Source organism: Schistocerca piceifrons, chromosome 4 (assembly GCF_021461385.2).
Source record: "Schistocerca piceifrons isolate TAMUIC-IGC-003096 chromosome 4, iqSchPice1.1, whole genome shotgun sequence".
In the NCBI taxonomy this organism is placed as follows: Eukaryota; Metazoa; Arthropoda; class Insecta; order Orthoptera; family Acrididae; genus Schistocerca; species Schistocerca piceifrons.
This window is the reverse complement of record NC_060141.1, coordinates 795,901,731-795,922,819: the sequence shown is the minus strand read 5'-3', so window position 1 is coordinate 795,922,819 and position 21,089 is coordinate 795,901,731. Positions and strand designations below refer to the sequence as shown.

Genomic DNA, 21,089 nt, shown 5'->3' with positions numbered 1-21,089 from the left:
ATTAGTTATGTGATCTACCCATCTGATCTTCAGCATTCTTCTGTAGCACCACATTTTGAAAGCTTCTATTCTCTTCTTATCCAAACTAGTTATCATCCATGTTTCACTTCCATACATGGCTACGCTCCATACAAATACTTTCAGAAACGACTTCCTGACACTTAAATCTATAGTCAATGTTAACAAATTTCTCTTTTTCAGAAACGCTTTCCTTGCCATTGCCAGTCTACATTTTATATCCTCTCTACTTCGACCATCATAAGTTATTTTGCTCCCCAAATAACAAAACTCATTTACTAATTTGTCTCATTTCCTCAGCATCACCCGAATTAATTAGACTACATTCCATTATCTTGGTTTCTCTTTTGTTGATATTAATCTTACACCTTCCTTTCAAGACACTGTCCATTCTGTTCAACTGCTCTTCCAGGTTCTTTGCTGTCTCTGACAGAATTACAATGTCACTGGCGAACCTCAAAGTTTTTATTTCTTCTCCATGGATTTTAATACCTACTCCAAATTTTTCTTTTGATTCCTTCACTTCTTGCTCAATATACGGATTTAATAATATCAGGGAGAGGCTACAACCCTGTCTCACTCCCTTCCCAACCACTGCTTCCCTTTCATGCCCCTCGACTCTTATAACTGCCACCTGGTTTCTGTACAGATTGTAAATAGCCTTTCACTCCCTGTATTTTATCCCTGCCACCTTCAGAATTTGAGAGATTATACCAGTCAACATTATCAAAAGCTTTCTCTAAGTCTACAAATGCTAGAAACGTAGGTTTGCCTTTTCTTAATCTTTCTTCTACGATAAGTCGTAGGGTCAGTATTGCCTCACGTGTTCCAACATTTGTACAGAATCCAAATTGATCTTCCCTGAGGTCGGCTTCTACCAGTTTTTCCATTCGTCTGTAAAGAATTTGCGTTAGTATTTTGCAGCTGTGACTTATTAAACTGGTAGTTTGGTAATTTTCACATATGTCAACACTTGCTTTTGGACTGGCTCTCCCAAGGCTCAGTAGTTTTAATGGAATTTTGTCTACTCCCGGGGCCTTGTTTCGACTTAGGTCTTTCAGTGCTGTGTCAAACTCTACACGCAGTATCATGTCTCCCATTTCATCTTCATCTACATCCTCTTCCATTTCCATAATATTGTCCATCTGAGTTCTTGATATTCATACAAGTGGTTCTCTTTTCTCCAAAGGTCCCTCTAATTTCCCTGTAGGCAGTATCTATCTTACCCCTAGTGATATGCCTCTACATCCTTATATTTGTCCTCTAGCCATCCCTGCTTAGCCATTTTGCACTTCCCTGTCAATCTCATTTTTGAGACGTTTGTATTCCTTTTTTGTCGGCTTCATTTGCTGCATTTTTGTATTTTCTCCTTTCATCAATTAAATTCAGTATCTCTTCTGTTACCCAAGGATTTCTACTAGCCCTCGTCCTTTTACCTACTTGATCCTCTGCTGCCTTCACTATTTCATTCCTCAAAGCTACCCATTCTTCTTCTACTGTATTTCTTTCCCCCATTGCTGTAAATTGTTCCCTTATGCTGTCCCTGAAACTCCGTACAACCTCTGGTTTAGTCAGTTTATCCAGGTCCCATCTCCTTAAATTCCCACCTTTTTGCAGTTTCTTCAGTTTTAATCTACAGTTCATAACCAATAGATTGTGGTCAGTCCAAATCTGCCCCTGGAAATATCTTAAAATTCAAAACCTGGTTCCTAAATCTGTCTCACCATTAATGTAATCTATCTGAAACCTTCTAGTATCTACAGGGTTCTTCCATGTATACAACCTTCTTTCATGATTCTTGAACCAAGTGTTAGCTATGATGAAGTTATGCTCTGTGCAAAATTCTACCAGACGGCTTCCTCTTTCATTTCTTAGCCCCAATCCATGTTCACCTAAGTTTCCTTGCCTTCCTTTCCCACTGTTGAATTCGTCACTTATGACTACTAAATTTGTCTCCTTTCACTACCTGAATAATTTCTTTTATCTCATCATACATTTCATCAATTTCTTCATCTGCAGAGCTGGTTGGCATATAAGCTTGTACTACTGTGGTAGGCGTGGGCTTTGTGTCTATCTTGGCCACATACTACTGTAGTAGGTGTGGGCGTCGTGTCTATCTTGACCACAATAATGCGTTCACTATGCTGTTTGTAGTAGCTTACCCGCACTCTTATTTTTTTATTCGTTATTAAACCTACTCCTGCATTACCCCTACTTGATTTTGTATTTATAAGCATGTAGTCACCTGACCAAAAGTCTTGTTCCTCCTGCCACCGAACTTCACTAATTCCCACTATATCTAACCTTAACCTATCCCTTTCCCTTTTTAAATTTTCTAACCTACCTGCCCGATTAAGGGATCTGACATTCCCACGCCCAGATCCGTAGAACGCCAGTTTTCTTTCTCCTGATAACGACGTCCTCCTGAGTAGTTCCCTCGCGGAGATCCGAATGTGGGACTATTTTACCTCCGGAATATATTACCCAAGAGGACGCCATCATTTAATCATACAGTAAAGCTGCATGCCCTCGGGAAAAATTACGGCTGTAGTTTCCCCTTGCTTTCAGCCGTTCGCAGTACCACAACAGCAAGGCCGTTTTGGTTAGTGTTACAGTGCCAGATCAATCATCCAGATTGTTGCCCCTGCAACTACTGAAAAGGCTGCTGCCCCTCTTCAGGAACCACGTTTGTCTGGCCTCTCAACACGTACCCTTCCGTTTCGGTTTCACCTACGGTATGGCTATCTGTGTCGTTGAGGCACGCAAGCCTCGCCACCAACAGCAAGGTCCATGGTTCGTGAGGGGGAAGTATGCATATATTTATCATAAACCATGACACAAGTTAATTTTTTCACATTTTTCTGATGGAAAGTTACCGAGTAATGGTCCTTCAAAAATTGAAAAGATGACTAATTTTTTACTCGGGGAACAATGTTGTATTGTTTGAAACTCTTGTTCAAATTAAGCTAGAACAATAAAATTTACTTCATTGGAAAGCTCTTTTAAAGAGCTTTATATGATACCAATCATCATTAGTTTAATATATATATATATATATATAAACAAATTGTTAAAAAAGACCGAATATTGAAAGACTGTATTTTTATGATTTTCAAAATATATATGTGAAAGATACACTTTACATCTACATATTCTGCAATTTTCAACTTGGGATGAGCATGGGATCACTATCAAAAGCAATTTTACTTTAAGGGTGGTGCTTTAAAAATTAGTAAAAACTAATTTATTTTAGAAATTAGGCCTACTTCTCAACAGCTTCTGTTGTTGTAAAATGTGGAAATTAAAAATAACTATTTACAAATAGGCATCCTATTAGTGCACTTCTTCATACTTTGAACTAATCAGTCTGTTGCACATCAACATTTCTGCACTGGATAACTTATATGTTTGTCCCGCAGCAGTTTGAGGGTCCACGATTGCCACTACTTCCCTACTGCTTATGGAAAGTGTCTGGATGACTTGGAAATGTAAAAGATGGTGACGGTTGATGTGGATGTAAGAAACTGTGATTTCATCCTTCTACTGACTTTTTTTTAAAAAAAAAAAAAAAAATACACAGGTTAACCACCACAAGCAACATATCCTTTTGTCTTTGAATGGTATTGTATCACTGTCGGAAACTGTCACCAGTTCAATTTTACTATCATCAGAGTTTGAATACACTTTTGTCCTTGCTAAAAGGAATAAAAGTGTGAAGTTTTGTGTCCCTACAATTTTGCAGCATTTCTCAAATCTCTCCATAAGTTTCATTTCTTCATTTTTGTGATCTTCTTTAGTAGCATAGAAGTTCGTTACTTCTATGTTATCCTTGGCAAACATATAAAGTTGTTTTGGTGTCATTATTTGATCACTGTATGGCCGTTGCAGACTTGCTAGAGCTGCAAGTCGTTTGACGGTGGCTGAAAAATGCCATTCCTTCATGATGGCACGTTTTTATAATGAGTTGCTGCTCCATCAGAAATAATATATTTTTCTTGGTTTTCTAGTGAATTTGACAGTCAGGAAGTCCATCAATTACGATTGGAACAAATGCACAGCAACGGTGTCATGTGTTAGGCATTCTGATATGATTACAAGACATGTGCTAGAGTTTGTTCCCATCCTTGTAATAAGCAACAATGGGATGAATCATTGCTTGCATGTTTGTCCAGTGATAGCCTTGAACTTCGTCCTGGATGACAAAGGAGTAATTCTCAGAAAAGTCACAGCTTGCTAAGATCTTGCCTTAAAGTTCATTTCTCAGTCTCTTTTGGAATGTTGATTGTTGACTAGCAACAAATGAATGTCGTGTAAGCGATTTTATAAAAAAAAAAATCAATGAAGTTGTCAGATGATTTTGTGATTGTTTCTAGAAATGTGTGATCAACGGAAACCATTGCTGATAAGTTATGTTGTTGTTGTTGTTGTTGTTGTTGTTGTTGTGGTCTTCAGTCCTGAGACTGGTTTGATGCAGCTCTCCATGCTACTCTATCCTGTGCAAGCTTCATCTCCCAGTATCTACTGCAGCCTACATCCTTCTGAATCTGCTTAGTGTATTGATCTCTTGGTCTCCCTCTACGATTTTTACCCTACACACTGCCCTCCAATGCTAAATATGTGATCCCTTGATGCCTCAAAACATGTCCTACCAACCGATCCCTTCTTCTGGTCAAGTTGTGCCACAAACTTCTCTTCTCCCCAATCCTGTTCAATACCTCCTCATTAGTTACGTGATCTACCCACCTTATCTTCAGCATTCTTCTGTAGCACCACATTTCGAAAGCTTCTATTCTCTTCTTGTCCAAACTATTTATCGTCCATGTTTCACTTCCATACATGGCTACACTCCATACAAATACTTTCAGAAACGACTTCCTGACACTTAAATCTATACTCGATGTTAACAAATTTCTCTTCAGAAACAATTTCCTTGCCATTGCCAGTCTACATTTTATATCCTCTCTACTTCGACCATCATCAGTTATTTTACTTCCTAAATAGCAAAACTCCTTTACTACTTTAAGTGTCTCATTTCCTAATCTAATTCCCTCAGCATCACCCGACTTAATTTGACTACATTCCATTATTCTCGTTTTGCTTTTGTTGATGTTCATCTTATATCCTCCTTTCAAGACGCTGTCCATTCCGTTCAGCTGCTCTTCCAAGTCCTTTGCTGTCTCTGACAGAATTACAATGTCATCGGCGAACCTCAAAAGTTTTTACTACTTCTCCATGAATTTTGATACGTACTCCGAATTTTTCTTTTGTTTCCTTTACTGCTTGCTCAATATACAGATTGAATAACATCGGGGAGAGGCTACAACCCTGTCTCACTCCTTTCCCAACCACTGCTTCCCTTTCATGCCCCTCGACTCTTATAACTGCCATCTGGTTTCTGTACAAATTGTAAATAGCCTTTTGCTCCCTGTATTTTACCCCTACCACCTTCAGAATTTGAAAGAGAGTATTCCAGTTAACATTGTCAAAAGCTTTCTCTAAGTCTACAAATGCTAGAAACGTAGGTTTGCCTTTTCTTAATCTTTCTTCTAAGATAAGTCGTAAGGTTAGTATTGCCTTGCATGTTCCAACATTTCTACGGAATCCAAACTGATCTTCCCCGAGGTCCGCTTCTACCAGTTTTTCCATTCGTCTGTAAAGAATTCGCGTTAGTATTTTGCAGCTGTGATTTATTAAACTGATAGTTCGGTAATTTTCACATCTCTCAACACCTGCTTTCTTTGGGATTGGAATTATTATATTATTCTTGAAGTCTGAGGGTATTTCGCCTGTCTCATACATCTTGCTCACCAGATGGTAGAGTTTTGTCATGACTGGCTCTCCCAAGGCCATCAGTAGTTCTAATGGAATGTTGTCTACTCCCAGGGCCTTGTTTCGACTCAGGTCTTTCAGTGCTCTGTCAAACTCTTCACGCAGTAGCATATCTCCCATTTCATCTTCATCCTCTTCCATTTCCATAATATTGTCCTCAAGTACATCGCCCTTGTATAAACCCCCTCTATACTCCTTCCACCTTTCTGCCTTCCCTTCTTTGCTTAGAACTGGGTTGCCATCTGAGCTCTTGATATTCATACAAGTGGTTCTCTTCTCTCCAAAGGTCTCTTTAATTTTCCTGTAGGCAGTATCTATCTTACCCCTAGTGAGACAAGCCGCTACATCCTTACATTTGTCCTCTAGCCATCCCTGTCTTCAAAGTTTGCGTAAATTACTTTCAAATTACTTAAAACTAGCCTTTTTTGTACTTGTAGTTTTTCTCCGTTATCTCTCACAAGTACAAATTCTTTTTTCCCATGCTTATCTCATCAGAATAATAAAAGTTTCTAACAATCAGCAGTAGTTTGATCAAGAGTCTTTCCAGGTTTTGGGTTTGGTGAAGACAAAATTCCCTTGTCCTTCACCAAATATTTTACTCTTCGAGCCATGTAATTTGTTACGTTAAATTCATCTTAAGCTTCTTAACACTCCAGCTTTTAGGTAAAATGGTAAGAATTTCCATCTGTTTACTTCGAGATGTACACGCACGAAATTTATCTTCTAGCTGACTGATCATATCAGATTGTGCATGATCATGTCCCTCTTCTTTTTTGGAAGAAAGCAATAATACCTTTGTTTCAATTGTTGAAGTTAATTCAATTAGTTTTTCCTTAGGATATTTTGCTTCACACAGTCATTTCTCCTTAGTTGGCGATTCACCAACGGACTGCAAAGAAGCATTCAACTTTTCTAAGGCCTCACTTGCTGCAGTGTCTTGTACGTCACTATCACATAAAACCTTTTCATGTTCTTGCTTCACCACAGAATACAGTAGATCATCGTTTTCTGTGCTAGATGTACCACAAATTTCTACTCGTGCAATTTTTTTACAGCAGTTGTCACACCCTTTTTGATTTAAAGTTAAGAAAGGTTTTCTTGCTATCATCCATTGTGAAACAGGCTGTAAGTTTTTCTTGTGGTTATTGTGGCCCTTTTCATTACATTGATTACAGCACAAAGATGAAATTTTAGGCATTTTATATTTCTCAAGTTAGCAAACTGATTAAAAAATGTTTTTGAAGTTGAATGCCCCAGCTTTCTATATTCAGTACTACACAATATTACTTCTTTAGTCTTTCACTTCCTGTAAAAAAAATATTTCATTATGTTAATAGTATGAAAACATTAACTGGTTGTAGGCATACAAACTTACATACTCTTATGAGGTTTGTACAAAAGTACCTTTAAGCTAGATTCAAAACACATTTCAGAGTTACACTTAATTTCACTACAGCTGCCTCACAACAAAAGAATGTGTGGGTCACTTTCAACCATAGGTGAAAATTGCTGACAATATTAACCATAGATAAAATACTGAATAGATTGCAGATAGTGACACCAAAGAATCATTTTATATATAATCTTTAATGGGAGATAGCTTCCTTTCTTCTTTTTTCCTTGTGGTTTTATAGCTATTAATAAATAGTTAGCACTAAAGTTTAAAAAGCAGTTACTCATTTCAAAAGTAAAATTTGTGGACTATGTAACAAAATCTAACAGTGTAATATTTTCATGTGTAGCAAAATAATAGACATTCACCTACCTGACTGTGATTTTGGAGAATCGTGGTAAACATAAAATTGCTTTTGATAGTGATCCCATGCTCATCCCAAGTTGAAACTTTCAGGATATGTAGATGTAAAAGTGTATCTTTCACGTATATTTTTTAGAGAATTTTAAAAATTCGATAAATTCAACAATGTTGTTCATAAAAACTGTGTGTGTAAAAACTAATATTAAACTAATGATGTTTGGTATGATATAAAAGCTCTTTAAAAGAGCTTCCCAATGAAGTAAATTTTATTGTTCTAGCTTAATTAGAACACGAGTTGTAAAGAAAACATTGTTCTGAGAGTAAAAAATTTGTCATTTTTCAATTTTTTGAAAGTCCATTACTTGGTAACTTTTTATCAGAAAAATGTGAAAAAATAGAATTGCATTCTGCAGCAATGCCAGAACTTGTGCATGGTTACTCCAACTCACTGAGATCTGATTCTCCAACTGCTGCAGTTTTATTAATAATTGCACCTTCAACTTGATGCATTTTTTGCTTTGCATGTCCTTTTGTACCCCTTGCACAAATTTGAAGTTTTAATGGTGATATTGCAACAGCTATTAAGCTTGCATTTAAATTGTGAGAAACATTAGTTTTGCCATCTTCGTCTGAGGTGAAACATCCATTTGTAAATATTTAATTCTATCAAATTCTTTTCTACAGGATGGGCACATTTTTGGGCTCGTTTAATATCAAATGTGGTTTTCCTGTTTAGCTGGTAAGCTGTTTCCAATGTGCTTGAGTGCAAAAAATTTCGAGCAGTATGATTTTTTCTTGCCAAGAGGGTTGCAGGTTGATCTTAACAAAAATTTGTCTTTTTAGGAGTAAAGCTTCATGATGGAAACACACTAGTGTTTTCGGTGGTGTGTAAACCAGTGTTGTGTAAGCAATTATTGTTCCTTGACAGCTTTCAGTCCTTTTAGGGCACTGTCATTAAATGGCACGGGGATTCCACATTTCTAATAAGTAAATACACATGTTAGGCTCTAATTTGTGAAATAGCCAGACAATAGTTTGACAAGACTATGTCCATAATGCCCTTTCCTTACCACTTATGGCTTGTGAAACTATGGGACAGATTTGTTGAGACATGATGTGTTGCTCACTTTGAACTGAGATTATGCCAAAAGCATTGCCTTCTGAACTTAACTTTCCTTGTTTATGTGCTGAGAACATAATGTATCACTATGCACAGAAGCATAGATTAGGATAAGTGGCATACCAAACTTTGATTTCTTTGTTACTTTTCAGTCTCCTAAAATGGGGTAGTTACATAAATGGCTCTAGTAACTCAACCAAGTTATAGGTGAACTGAATCTCTGCAGTTCATGCAGATCCCTCAGGTACAGACTAAATTTCATCAAAGTGGACATATGCTGAAGGTGTTTGTGGCTTTCCTGTTGTACAACGTTGCTTGTAATGATTCATGCCATGAATTGGGGCAAGGTGATGTAATGAACCAGGGACCATGTGTAGCAAGCCAGTGAGATCTCATTCGTAAATAAAGTTACATGGAATATTGCTCTATTAAGTCAGACTTTAAACATGTCAGTAGAATGTTGAGGAAAATTGGAAATAGGTACATAAGTAGGTTATTGCAGTGATGAACGTCGGGTTATGCTATACATCAGTCCACACGATGTTTCTTTCGTTGTGCGCAATTGCAGATGTGAGGGAATGAAAGGGCGTGCACACAAATTTGTGGAATGTACGCATGTGTGTTCTCGTGTCCACATGCTTCCTCATTGCACAAGCAGTCTATGAATCCACTTTTTTGCTTGGAAGCTTGCATTGGGTTTGTTGTGATGAAGAGGTGACAGAAAGAGAAAACAGGAAAGCGACCAATCAAAGAAGCATTATAACCAACGGAGTCACTATAAATACAAAATGAAATTTTGTCTGCAAACTTCGAGTCAGAGATTTTTGATTTTTCTCCTTGGGAAACTAGTGATAAGCCTGCTAATAAAATTTTGTTAGCGAGTAACTGGCAACTTCTATACTTTTGGAAGTATTTATTCCCCTTTTCAAAAGGGATTTTAAATTCTGTTAGATTTGTAGCTTATAATGTTCATTATTTCATTGTTTTATACCTGTAAGAAATGCTCAAGCTTGTCGTTATTAGTGTAATTTGTTCCTATACAATATTGCAGTTTGTCGATTAGCATTACACTGAAGAGCTAAAGGAACTGGTACACCCACCTAATATCTTGTAGCACCCTCACGAGCACGCAGAAGTGCCACAATATGACGTGTCATGGACTGACTAATGTCGTAGTGCTAGAGGAAATTGACACCATGAATCCTGCAGGGATGTTCATAAATCCACAATAGTATGAGGGGGTGGAGATCTTTTTTGAACAGCACGTTGCAAGGCATCCCAGATATGCTCAAGTGGAAATGTTTGTCCTGGAGCCAGTCTGTAGCAATTTTGGGTGTGTGGGGTGTTGCATTGTCCTGCTGAAATTTCACAAGTCCATCGGAATGCACAATGGATATGGATGAATGCAGGTGATCAGACAGAATGCTTAAGTATGTATTGCCTGTCAGTCATATATAGACAAATCAAGGGTCCCTTATCATTTCCACTGTACATTGTCCACACCATTACAGAGCCTCCACCAGCTTGAACAGTCCCCTGCTGACATGCAGTGTCCATGGATTCATGAGGTTGTCTACATACCTATACTCATCCCTCCGATTGATGCAGTTCAAAATAACTCATCTGGCCAGGCAGCATGTTTTCACTCGTCAACAGTAAAGTGTCAGAGTTGACGGAACGAGGTGAGGCACAAGGCATTCATCAAGGGTACACGAGTGGGCCTTTGGCTCCGAAAGTCAGTATCGGTTTCGTTGAACGATTTGCACACGGACACTTGTTGATGGGTCAGCATTTAAATCTGCAGCACTTCTGTCACATTGAATGATTCTCTTCAGTCATCATAAGTCCCGTTCATGTGGGATCTTTTTCCAGCTGCAGCAATGTTGGAGATCTGATGTTTCAACAGATTTCTGATATTCATGGTACACTCATGAAATGGTCATATGGGAAAATCCCTACTTCATTGGTATCTCTGAGATGCTGTGTCCCACTGCTTGTGCGCCGACTATAACACCACATTCAGTCTCATTTAAATCTTGATAGCCTGCCGATGACACAACAGCGATTGATCTAATAACTGCACCAGACACTTGTCTTATATAGGTGTTGCCGACTGCAGTGCTATGTTCTGCCTGTTTACATCTCTCTGTATTTGAATATGCATGCCTATACCAGTTTCTTTGGCACTTCAGTGTATAAGTACTGTTCTTACATAATTGTGGCTTGTTCCATATCCATGCAATTCGCCTGCATACTAGATCAATGGGACACGAACAAGTAAATAAATAAAAATAAGTGATTATTCCTGAAACAGAGAACAACTTGAAGGTTATTAGTTGTTGTGAAGGTTAATTTACTTTCACTTTGTCATTTAATCATGAAATATGATATGAAGATTAACATCCTCAGAATCAACAAATTTGATAGTTTGAGATGCCAGAATCTGTTGGAATGGGAGTTTTGTTAAGCATCATAAGTGTGCTTCATTTCTGTTTTTGATTGGTTGTTGAGGAACTACACATACATCATGACTTCTTTTGTTCAGATGTCAGGCTCCTCAGTTACCTGAATATTTGACCGGTTTCTGTATACACTTTTCATAAATATTTGGCTTATTGTACTGTTTACTTACTTTGGAACTTACGGTATCTTATTCTTTACAGAAATATGATCAGAGACTTTTATGTAATATGTGACACTCAGGGCAACACATGTAGAATTATGCAAAGAATCTTCAGAAGTGGCATTCCATATTACTCTTTTGCCTGTAATCACCTGCTGCTTCCTTTGGAGTCAACAGAATTATTGCATGTAAATCGCTTTTCAGCATAACCCCAACACACTACACAATTAAATTTATATTGGCCCCAGCTGCCTGTTGTCTGCAAAAAGGTGCAGAGATTCCCACCAAAGGTGGCTAGCAGTGCCCTTTATGCACAGCCTCTATTTCCAGGAAATTATGCATGCACAAATGTGGATGCATAGTTGCTGTCGGAAAATTATGCACATGCACAAAGTTGAAAACAAAGGTGTTGTGTGGATGCACCTTTATTACTGTGGCAGTCGTATTTTCATGTTGAGATTTGTAGGCTTTGCCAACTCACAAGGAATTTTTCATGTGCTAATCTAGTATCTGTGTGCAAGACAGGTCAGTCAGCAGAGTTTTCTTTCATTCTTGTGTGTTGGATTTGCAGCTGACAACCAAATTTAGGGTAGAGGAGAATTTGATACTAGTTGTTGGATTTGGTCAGTGACACAATGTTGATAGCTGCTGTGTCGTGACCAGTGACACAATGTTAGTTGCTGCTGTGACCTCATCTTTCGGTTTGTACTTTCAGTTTGGTTGTTAAATGGTGAAAACATTGAATGTGAAAGAAAAAAGCCAGATTTTGATAGCTTGTTCTGTAGCTTAGCTTGTTGGAAAAATAATTGCCACCAATCACCAGATTGGCTGCATCTGATGCATATGAATTGCCAAGGTCAGCATGCAGTGGAGGAGCTGCACTATAACCCACTTTCCAAATTGTTGATCTGTTTCAATGTTTAACAAAAACAGAAAATGGAAAAAGAGAATTTAAACTACTCTTTTTAAAAAGCTTATTTGTGAATGGTGTTATAGTCTCCATCAACAATCCTTAGTTGGATAGCATAGTTACACATGATCCACCATAGATAAAGTAATGAAAGATGCTATTTTGAAAACAGTTCTGGCCTGCTAGGACAAAATTCTCTTCTTAAAATGCTTTATAGTAAGATCGTTAACACTGCTGGTTAAAGTTCAGTGTTTAGAAAAAGTCCTAAAGGTTACCTCAAAGGAGACGCAAGTTTAACAGTGGAAGGTTCCATTTCGAACTGTTCAGTGCTGTGCACGTTCATTGTAGTTACTTGGCAATCTCTCTCTCTTTCTTAAAAATCATTATCAACACAGAAATGTTTCGCAATTAGCCTGAAATGATTCTTATTTTACATGTACTATGTCAGTCTGTTTAGCATACATATGAACAAAAGCAATGGTTTTGTAATTCCAGATGTCGCAGAATCGTAACTATCGCCGGAATGATAGGCAGTCTTACCAGATGAATGCCCCAGGTGGTGGCTTTGGTGGTAACCGACCATCCCAAATGAATGTAAATCCATGGGAAGGTGGTCTTGTACCTGGGAACCCAAGGGGAGGTGGTGGCTTAGCAGGACTGTTGCCAACTCCAACACAACAATCGAGCCTTGTTTCACAGTTATCTTCAACAGAAGCTCAGCTTGCTATTGCTAGCAATCTGCTCACAACACTTCTTAGACCACAGCAACCAGCACAACCACAGGTATGATATGTATTATTAGTGCCCAGAATTTTATGAATAACCTCAGGTTAACTTCATGTATTCACAAACTTTTCTCTGTAGTTACTGTGCCTAGTAGTGTACGTGAATATTTTTTACAAAATGGAAAAGTTCTTAGTTAGCAGAATTGTTAAGTATTGAGATTGAAATAAATGACAAGTGTTGTGGTAAATGTTGGTATTAGTGATAACATGATTCTTTGCCTCGAAAAATATAAGCACCTAATGTTAGTGAGAAAATTAGAGATGAAAAGGCTTGCACAGAATAGACTAATTTCAGTTTCAAAGAGGCCTGTGAACTTGACTTCCTCCAATGCTGATAAGTGTAATACTTCAAAATTTGATACTAATGTTTCAGTTGTAGTGCGTCATAACATCTAGCAACCTTAAGCACAAGCTTAATTGAGGAGTCAAGACGAAATATAATACAAAGAATATTCAGAAAGTAGTCAGTCCTCAGCATCAATACTCATATGATACAAAACTGATGGCGTTACAAAACTATCAGATACTGCCACTGGTGATGAGAATATTGGTGCAATGACACTGATTGCACCCCCCCCCCTCCCCCAATAGAAATAATGAACAACTTCATAATGGAATGAGAGTTGTACTTAAATGGAACAAAAATCTGTTGTAATCTAAGTGGACACTTCTTTATAGTGTACCCAAAAGTGGATAATATGTATAATGTACAGTGTACACATGTAATGACTGGTGGGGGAAGGGAAAGGATGTGGGGGGGAGGGGTGTCATTATATATGCTATGTAGAAGTTGGACTATTGACAAGTTAATTCTTGTGACCTATTTGGCATTGGTGTGTCTCGTCAAGAATGGAGTGGAGAGCTACATCAGACTAGTATCAGGACAGAAGACCTAAACAGAATTGATTCACAGAAAAGTCTGTTCAGATCATGTAATCCTTTTGTATAGGTATTAAGATTAGTGGCATTAAATCAGCTTTTTGTGGACTGATGACCTACTTTTTACTAGTAGTTGTGTATAAATGTTAAACCTAAAGTATATACATTTGTATGATCAAGTTATCAGACTAACTTATGACATTCAGCCCACTATGTGGGAAATAAATATCCTCGCTACCAGTGTTTCTTAAGGTCTTGATGGAGGCATAGTGTAAAAGTAGTAATACTCTCTCTATATTATTTTGTCAGGCTTGCAGTTCAGTCTTCAGGGAAGGAATGTCCGATGAAAAGGCAGTTCATTCTTTTGGTTTGTGAGTAACTTGTAGAGTTCAATAAGTAGAGGACAGTAAGTGTTTGTCCACAATTTCACAAAAGCATTTTAAGTGGAAAGTTGGAACATACATGAGATTTTGGGAAAACCTGAATTCATCAATTCATGTCTAGAGAATTGCAAGCAACAGGATATAGATTCAAATATCAGTGCAATGTTGTAAAGTGGTTGGGAGGTGTTCCCATTGGGTTCTGTTTCTGTTGTCTCTTATTGTATTCGTCTGTAAAAAGTTCAGATAGTGAATAACGATACCCTCTATGGTGGAAGTTATTGGGAGAACCATGTGTAGTAATAGAACAGTGTGCAGTCAGCTCCAGATCCCTGGGATCTGGGTTGAGGTGGTGCTTGGTTCCTTCAGGTGCTACAAATTTGAAACAAATAAATCTTTGGATTGTTTAGAAATGACTATAGGCCTCTGGCTTGTAGCTAAGTTGAAGGCCTGAACCAGAAGCTCTGGCAACACTAATAACTTTTTTGTGACACACAATTTTGTGATCTTCAGTCCTAAATAGGTTGGGGTGCACTTCCCATAACAGAAGAGCTGGTTGTTGGTGTGGAATGCATGCAGGTGTTTTTTGGAATAGGTGATTTTTCCATCCAATCACAATAAACATTGTAACAGATAGTACCAAGATACTCTGGGGATGCCCCAAATAGATGAGAATTTCCCATTAAATACTAAGCATGCTATTCTCATGTGAGGTTTTTGGGAATTGATTGTACAGTTCAAATTTTACTTTTTAGTGTTTCAAGCAGATAATGAAGGAATTTACATTTTGTGATTGCATTTTTTTCTACGTACTAGGTTCCTCCATTGTTAAGTCTTGGCACTTTGGGTCAACTTGGTAATATAGGCCAAGGCTTCAGGCAGCAACAGCAATTTGGTTCAGCTCCAGGTAGATTTCAGGACAACAGAAGACGACGGCTTGATTCTCGCAGGACTGAACCGTACAATAAGGTATGTCAACTGTGGTATAGAAGTATATCCTGTCAAGCTATTGATATACAAACAAGTTCTACAGCTATGGAAGTACGGCAGCTGGGGGGTGGCAGGTTTTTAATAATGTCACAACTATTAACTTACTGATATTAAACAAGTTGCCCTCCTTTTTAATTGGATTTTAGGCTCGAGTTACTTAAGGAAGCTGAAGCTTGTCACTCTAGCAGCCTCTTTGCTGGAACTTTGCATTCAGTGGCTTCATTGTAGTTAAGACATTTCATCTCGTTCATAAGATGGAGTATGCATGAGCATTTTTCTCATTTGCTCATTACCACTCAGAAATAACTCACATACTTCATTGGCAGTGGCCAGTGCCGTGATGTTGAATGTGACTTGAGGTCACTTCTGATCGGTTTCTAGATCTGTCCGTTGGGAGAATGTTGGCTATGAAGCAGGCATTCTCGGTAATAGTGCCTGCTTACGAACATCTGGATTTCTGGCCTCGAGATTACCAGCTGTGTACTGTTAACAGCCTTATATGAACATTAAACTAAGATGTTCCTTAACATTTTCATTTTTTGCATTTTTTGAAGCATTGATATTACAAATTCTTAATTCCTTATCTTCATTTTATTACACTTATGCCATGTGTATACACTGTTTCAGTGTTCTAATGTAAACAACTTCTATATGTTAATGCCTGTTTTCCTCATGTTTATGATTTAATACTACTGAATACTTCACAGTAAAAGCATCAGTTAAATACTTCAGCTTGAGTTGCTGTTAGCACAGCACACCCAAGACATGCTGTCATAAAATTTGTATGTTTGCAATCATGTACTTGCATTGCAAAATAACCTTTTTTTTACTTATATGTCAACTTTCTAGTTTCACATTTACATGTTATGTCACTCTGTGAAGGCTTCAATGAATTGTTTCCCTATACACACACAACCAACCACCTTGAAATTTGGCCATTTTAATTGCTTTGAAACTGTTCCCAGTTATTGATCCAGAAATATCCGGATCATCCTTTTTACTCAATTTGGCCAAAGAATTGTGGTTGTTGCTGATGTTGTTGCTAATTGTGATTACAACCCGTCCTTGCGACGTGGCAGAACGCACAGGGCCGTCGCTCCACCCCTTCGAAGGGTGGCCCCGAGCGCAAGCCGGGAGCTCAAGGGTTTCGCAGTCCTGTAAGGAAGTCCCGGCCAGGTGCGGGCAGCAAGCTTGGGGGTAAAGCTGATGACAAAGAGCATAAGGATAAAGAGGAGGAGGATAAGACAAATGGAGATGTGCAAAAAGCAGATGAAGAGGATGGGAAAAGGTAAGCAGAACTTACTGCTTCATCACTGTTCTATCTTACTGTTGTAAGTTTGTACCGTTCACTTCTGAATTCTCAGCATCTTGCTGGGATACCTTTCAATGGCAGCTTGCCATTCTTTCTGCAACATAATCTATTGCATCTTGGCTTCCCACTTTCTGTTAGTATCTTTGTGTTCCTGTAGAAGTAAATATCTGGTGGAATGCACACTTGTCTTCATACTTCTATTGACCTTAAGTATTATTGTGTGCAGACGTATGTATTATTTTTATTAAGTAACAGTTGCAAAAGAAATTGACAGCACTTGTTTCTGTTCAAGAGAGAAGAGTTCAACAACAAAACTCAGTAGTAATGCAGGCTTTGAAAGAAATTACTTTTTTAAATCATAATTTTTCAATTTTAATTTTAAGTGTTACTAAATTAAGTATAATAAGCACATAGTGTCTTACACTTGTTTCTGGTTAGCAGCAGTGTGCTAAATGATGTATGCTTGCCTCCATTAATCATTCTGCAGATTCCTGAATTAGTGTTGGTTTAAAGTAATTTATGTCCAGCAGCTGCTGATTTCTGGAAAGCTTCAGAAAAATTTTCTGTAAATAACTTCTGAAAGCCGTTTGACTTTTTTTCCATTTCATGATAATCTTGCAAATTTGAATTTGCTTATTTTTTAGTTGGTTTTTGAATTAGTAATGTGGAAACACACTTCCATGACAGTAATGTATGTTAACCAATTTAATGTTATTGTTCAAAACATTAATTGGAAAAAATGTGGCCCATTATAATAGAAAGTTCCTGGCATCATCAGATTATATAACTGAACAGTAAAAGGGAAAAGTGTCTAAAAGACATGTTAACATGTTAAGAATCAAATATTTCATGAAGCTACCCTTTTGCATTGCTCTCTGTTTGACTTAGTTACAAGAGTTTCTCAACTACCACTTTTTGCCCCTTATTGGTATATACTTGTTTCTACTTAAAATTTATCTAAGAACGTTGCATAAGTAAGCCTGTAGATATGTGATGACTTTTAATTATGGCAGTTTGTATTGTTCAAACATTATCTAGACTATTTTGTAGTCTTGCGATCTGGAGGACAGTGAATCTTTGTTACATAAGATTGGGATAGACGTAACTGAGCAGCTTCTCACTAAAGTTATTGTGTTGCAGTTCTTACTGTTAACATTGGGAAGCTTACAGGCAGGGATTGAGCTGCTAGTAAAGTAGATAAAGGGCTTTACAAATGTGGGGTCTGTTACGTCAGTCAACTGTTCCTTATTGCACATAAGAAATGAATTGAGGATGATGCAGTTGATGCATAGTCATATTAAATCGTGTATGCTATTTTTACAGTGAACTGCAATAACTTTTCTACTAAGTTGTCATGTAATTGCATTGAAATAACTGTGCAGAGATTTGTGGTGAAATTGAAGAAAGTGCTATAATTGTAAATAATTTTGCTTTAATGTCAAATTGTCACTTAAATGAAAAATAAAGCTGGAAACTAGAAATCAAACTGTTTGGTGTTAAACAGGTTACTTCTAAACTTATGAGAACTTATTGCTCTTATGCAAAGTTGTGGAAGTTAATAAATTTTTCTTGATAGTGTTACAAATATTTCAACTAAAGCTTTTAATGTCATTCTGTTGGTCAGTGTTGCCATTTTAATGTTCCATATTGATTCCCAAGTTTTGATCAGTGACACTTCATTTCAGTGCTCATAAAAAATTTAACACTGTAAAATCATCATTAATTTTAAATTTTAGTGGAGGGTAGTAGCATAACAGTAACTGATTTCATTAACAGGGAGGAAGGTGAAGGAGGTGATGATAAGAAGAGAGATTGGAAAGAGGAAAGGAAACCAGAAGATGGAGAAATTGTGGAAGAAGAAGACAAAGGTGATGGTGAAACTGAAGAGGAACGAGAAGATGATGATGATGAGGTATATAAAATTAGTGCTCATTTTTATTATTAATTTCTTATGAATGTGAATTAATTATGTTTCCTTTTTATTAACAGGAAAAAGGAAATAGATACAGTGGTATACCAAATGCTCTCTTCTTCTGTCATGTCTGCAAAAAGCATATGTGGGATGGTAATGTAAGTACTTATTAGTCCTAATTCACTTGCAGTTGGGGTGAAAGATAAAATCTTACTTACTGTGGTCATATGACACACTGTTGAATTTTTACATTTCTAGTTAGTTTAATGCCATACACAGATTGTCTGTTGTGATCATTCTTAAGTGTGTATTTGCACTTGTGCTTAAATTTGTTGAGACTGATATAGGTACACCAAGTTTTCAGACTGTATATAACAAATTATTTTAAGATATTTACTGAAAACAACATAAGCTTTCAAACTATATTTATAATTTTTTGAGGTTACTAATAATTAATTTTGTTTCAGTCCTTTGAAAGCCACTTGAAGGGCAGGACACACCAACTGATGATGGATAAGTTAGAGGAAAGCAATAAAATAAAGGTGGAGTTAATGAGACATAAATTAAAAGTGAGTACTATAATTAAACTTTGTGCAAACATTTCTCATAAAGGTAACACTGTAAACTGCAGTACAGACGTGGATGCCAAGTCTTTTTGGTTGGTTCCATTTTCTTTGGATCACAGTACTGATCTGAAATGCTGAAATGAAGTAATTTATATCGTGTAGAAGTGTGTCCCTCATTTAGCATGAATGGGTTACCAGTGTCTTTGTTCTATAATTCATTTTAAATTAGTTCACTATGTTGGCAACAGTATTTACTTAGAATCTGTTTCTGTTGTGCTGAATTATATAGTGGATTTACTGTTGTATTACATGATTGTTATAAGTATTCCTAGGTGTTCGAACATATGCCTTAAAGACTGTCATGGTTGGATTCTAATTGCACTTGTGCAGTGGGTGGTTTCTCTAGTTAGCTGAACTGCATGAAAATGAGGGTGCCGAGCAATGAAAATAGTGTTAAAGCATTGTTCTGAAATGTCCCTTCTCACTCACAATTCCACTTAATGTAATTCTGTACTCCCTCTGTAAATGTTACGCTGCTGCTTCATTTCATATGTGTAAATTGTCTTAAGTGTTGCCATTGTAAGAGCTAAGTGTGATTTTGAAAATGTTGTAGGTCTTTGATGTAACGAAATCTGATTGTGCCTTTTAACAAGTCAATTGTTCCACAGGTTGCTGAACAACAACGTGAAATAGAAATGGAACGCATGAAACGACAGGGAAAGAAAGTTCACATGAAAACTAGAGAATATTGTACAATGTGTGATCTACATTTCTATGGTCACCTAATGGTTCATCGCCGCAATGAGAGACATCAGGTTTGTGGATATCTAAAAATGTATGCGAAACATTAGGTCAGCTTCTACATCCATGCAGTATCTTAGTTGTTTTTAGCATTTTCATTGGTTGGAGATCTTGAAGCTTCACTGAACCAATAAAAATTTCTCTTAAAAGCATTTACTTGGCCATGATAAAGTTCTAATGAGAAATGAATGTCCCAAAGTTTGGAAGTAATCATTCTTCTGCGACACAAATATTAATAACTGCTGCAGTTGTGAAGATAGATTATTGAAGTGTTGACTCTACCTATGAAGTGAGACATGACACTCAAGTGTCCTGGGTTTGGCAGTAGTGCTCATCTTGAGTTAGAAGAATGCAATGCAAAAATTATTTTATTAAATCCTTGATGCCAACTGTGGTGAAATTCTTTACACACTGTCTGTGATGTCTCTTCTCATATTTTGATGAATCTCTAACTCTTTGTGTATTGGGAAAAGAATAGAATCACACTTAATTCACAACTTTTCGAAATAATAAAGTGACATTGGTGGTGATTGGGCAGATTTAGTTTCTTATAGAAACTACATTGAAGCACAGGGATTGAAACATCAAATATTTTGTGAATCAAATAAAACTGAATATTACTGACACCTTTACTTCTGGTTGTCTTTCGGTGATTGCTATAGAATTTGCCTGCTGAAAGTAAGTGCTGACCACAATTTCCATCTTATGATTTATTAGTTGTCTTTGTTATGCCCTGCAGACATGTGCAAAACAGATGTGGCAATCTTCTATTGGGCTTGAGATTTGAACATTGGAAATTGATTGGTAGGAGAGGAAAAATATCCTTATTTTGCTAAATCTGGTGATCAGTAGACAATCATGACAGGTCACTTGTCTATTAGCAGTTGTCTTGAAATTTTTGCCTTTGTGTATTACCAGTAGATGTTGTGCTCTTCAGCCAGAAAACAGTTTGATGTGTGCAAGCATCATCTCTGAATAACTACTGCAACCTACATCCTCCACAGTCTGTTTACTGTATCCATCTCTTGGTCTCTCTGATTTTTACTACCCAAACTTCCCTAGAGTACTAAATTGCAGTTTCCTTGGTATATCTGAATGTCTTGTCAACTGATCCATTCTTTTGGTCAAGCTATGACACAATTTTTTTCTATCCATCTAATCTTAAACATTCTTGTGTAGCACCACATTTCAAAAACTCCTTTTTGTCT

At 37.2% G+C, this 21,089-nt stretch overlaps 1 protein-coding gene across 2 annotated transcripts in view; it reads left to right on the top strand.

The window, feature by feature from the left end:
- Positions 1–21,089, top strand: part of LOC124796345 (zinc finger protein on ecdysone puffs-like) — a 40,256-nt gene that overhangs the window by 5,343 nt on the left and 13,824 nt on the right. For both annotated transcript variants that reach the window (XM_047260488.1, XM_047260487.1), the window contains exons 2-8: positions 12,752–13,039; positions 15,117–15,269; positions 16,370–16,578; positions 18,379–18,514; positions 18,592–18,672; positions 18,982–19,083; positions 19,749–19,895. In XM_047260488.1, coding sequence (XP_047116444.1) covers positions 12,752–13,039; positions 15,117–15,269; positions 16,370–16,578; positions 18,379–18,514; positions 18,592–18,672; positions 18,982–19,083; positions 19,749–19,895 — 1,116 coding nt within the window. The remainder of the gene's footprint in view (positions 1–12,751; positions 13,040–15,116; positions 15,270–16,369; positions 16,579–18,378; positions 18,515–18,591; positions 18,673–18,981; positions 19,084–19,748; positions 19,896–21,089) is intronic.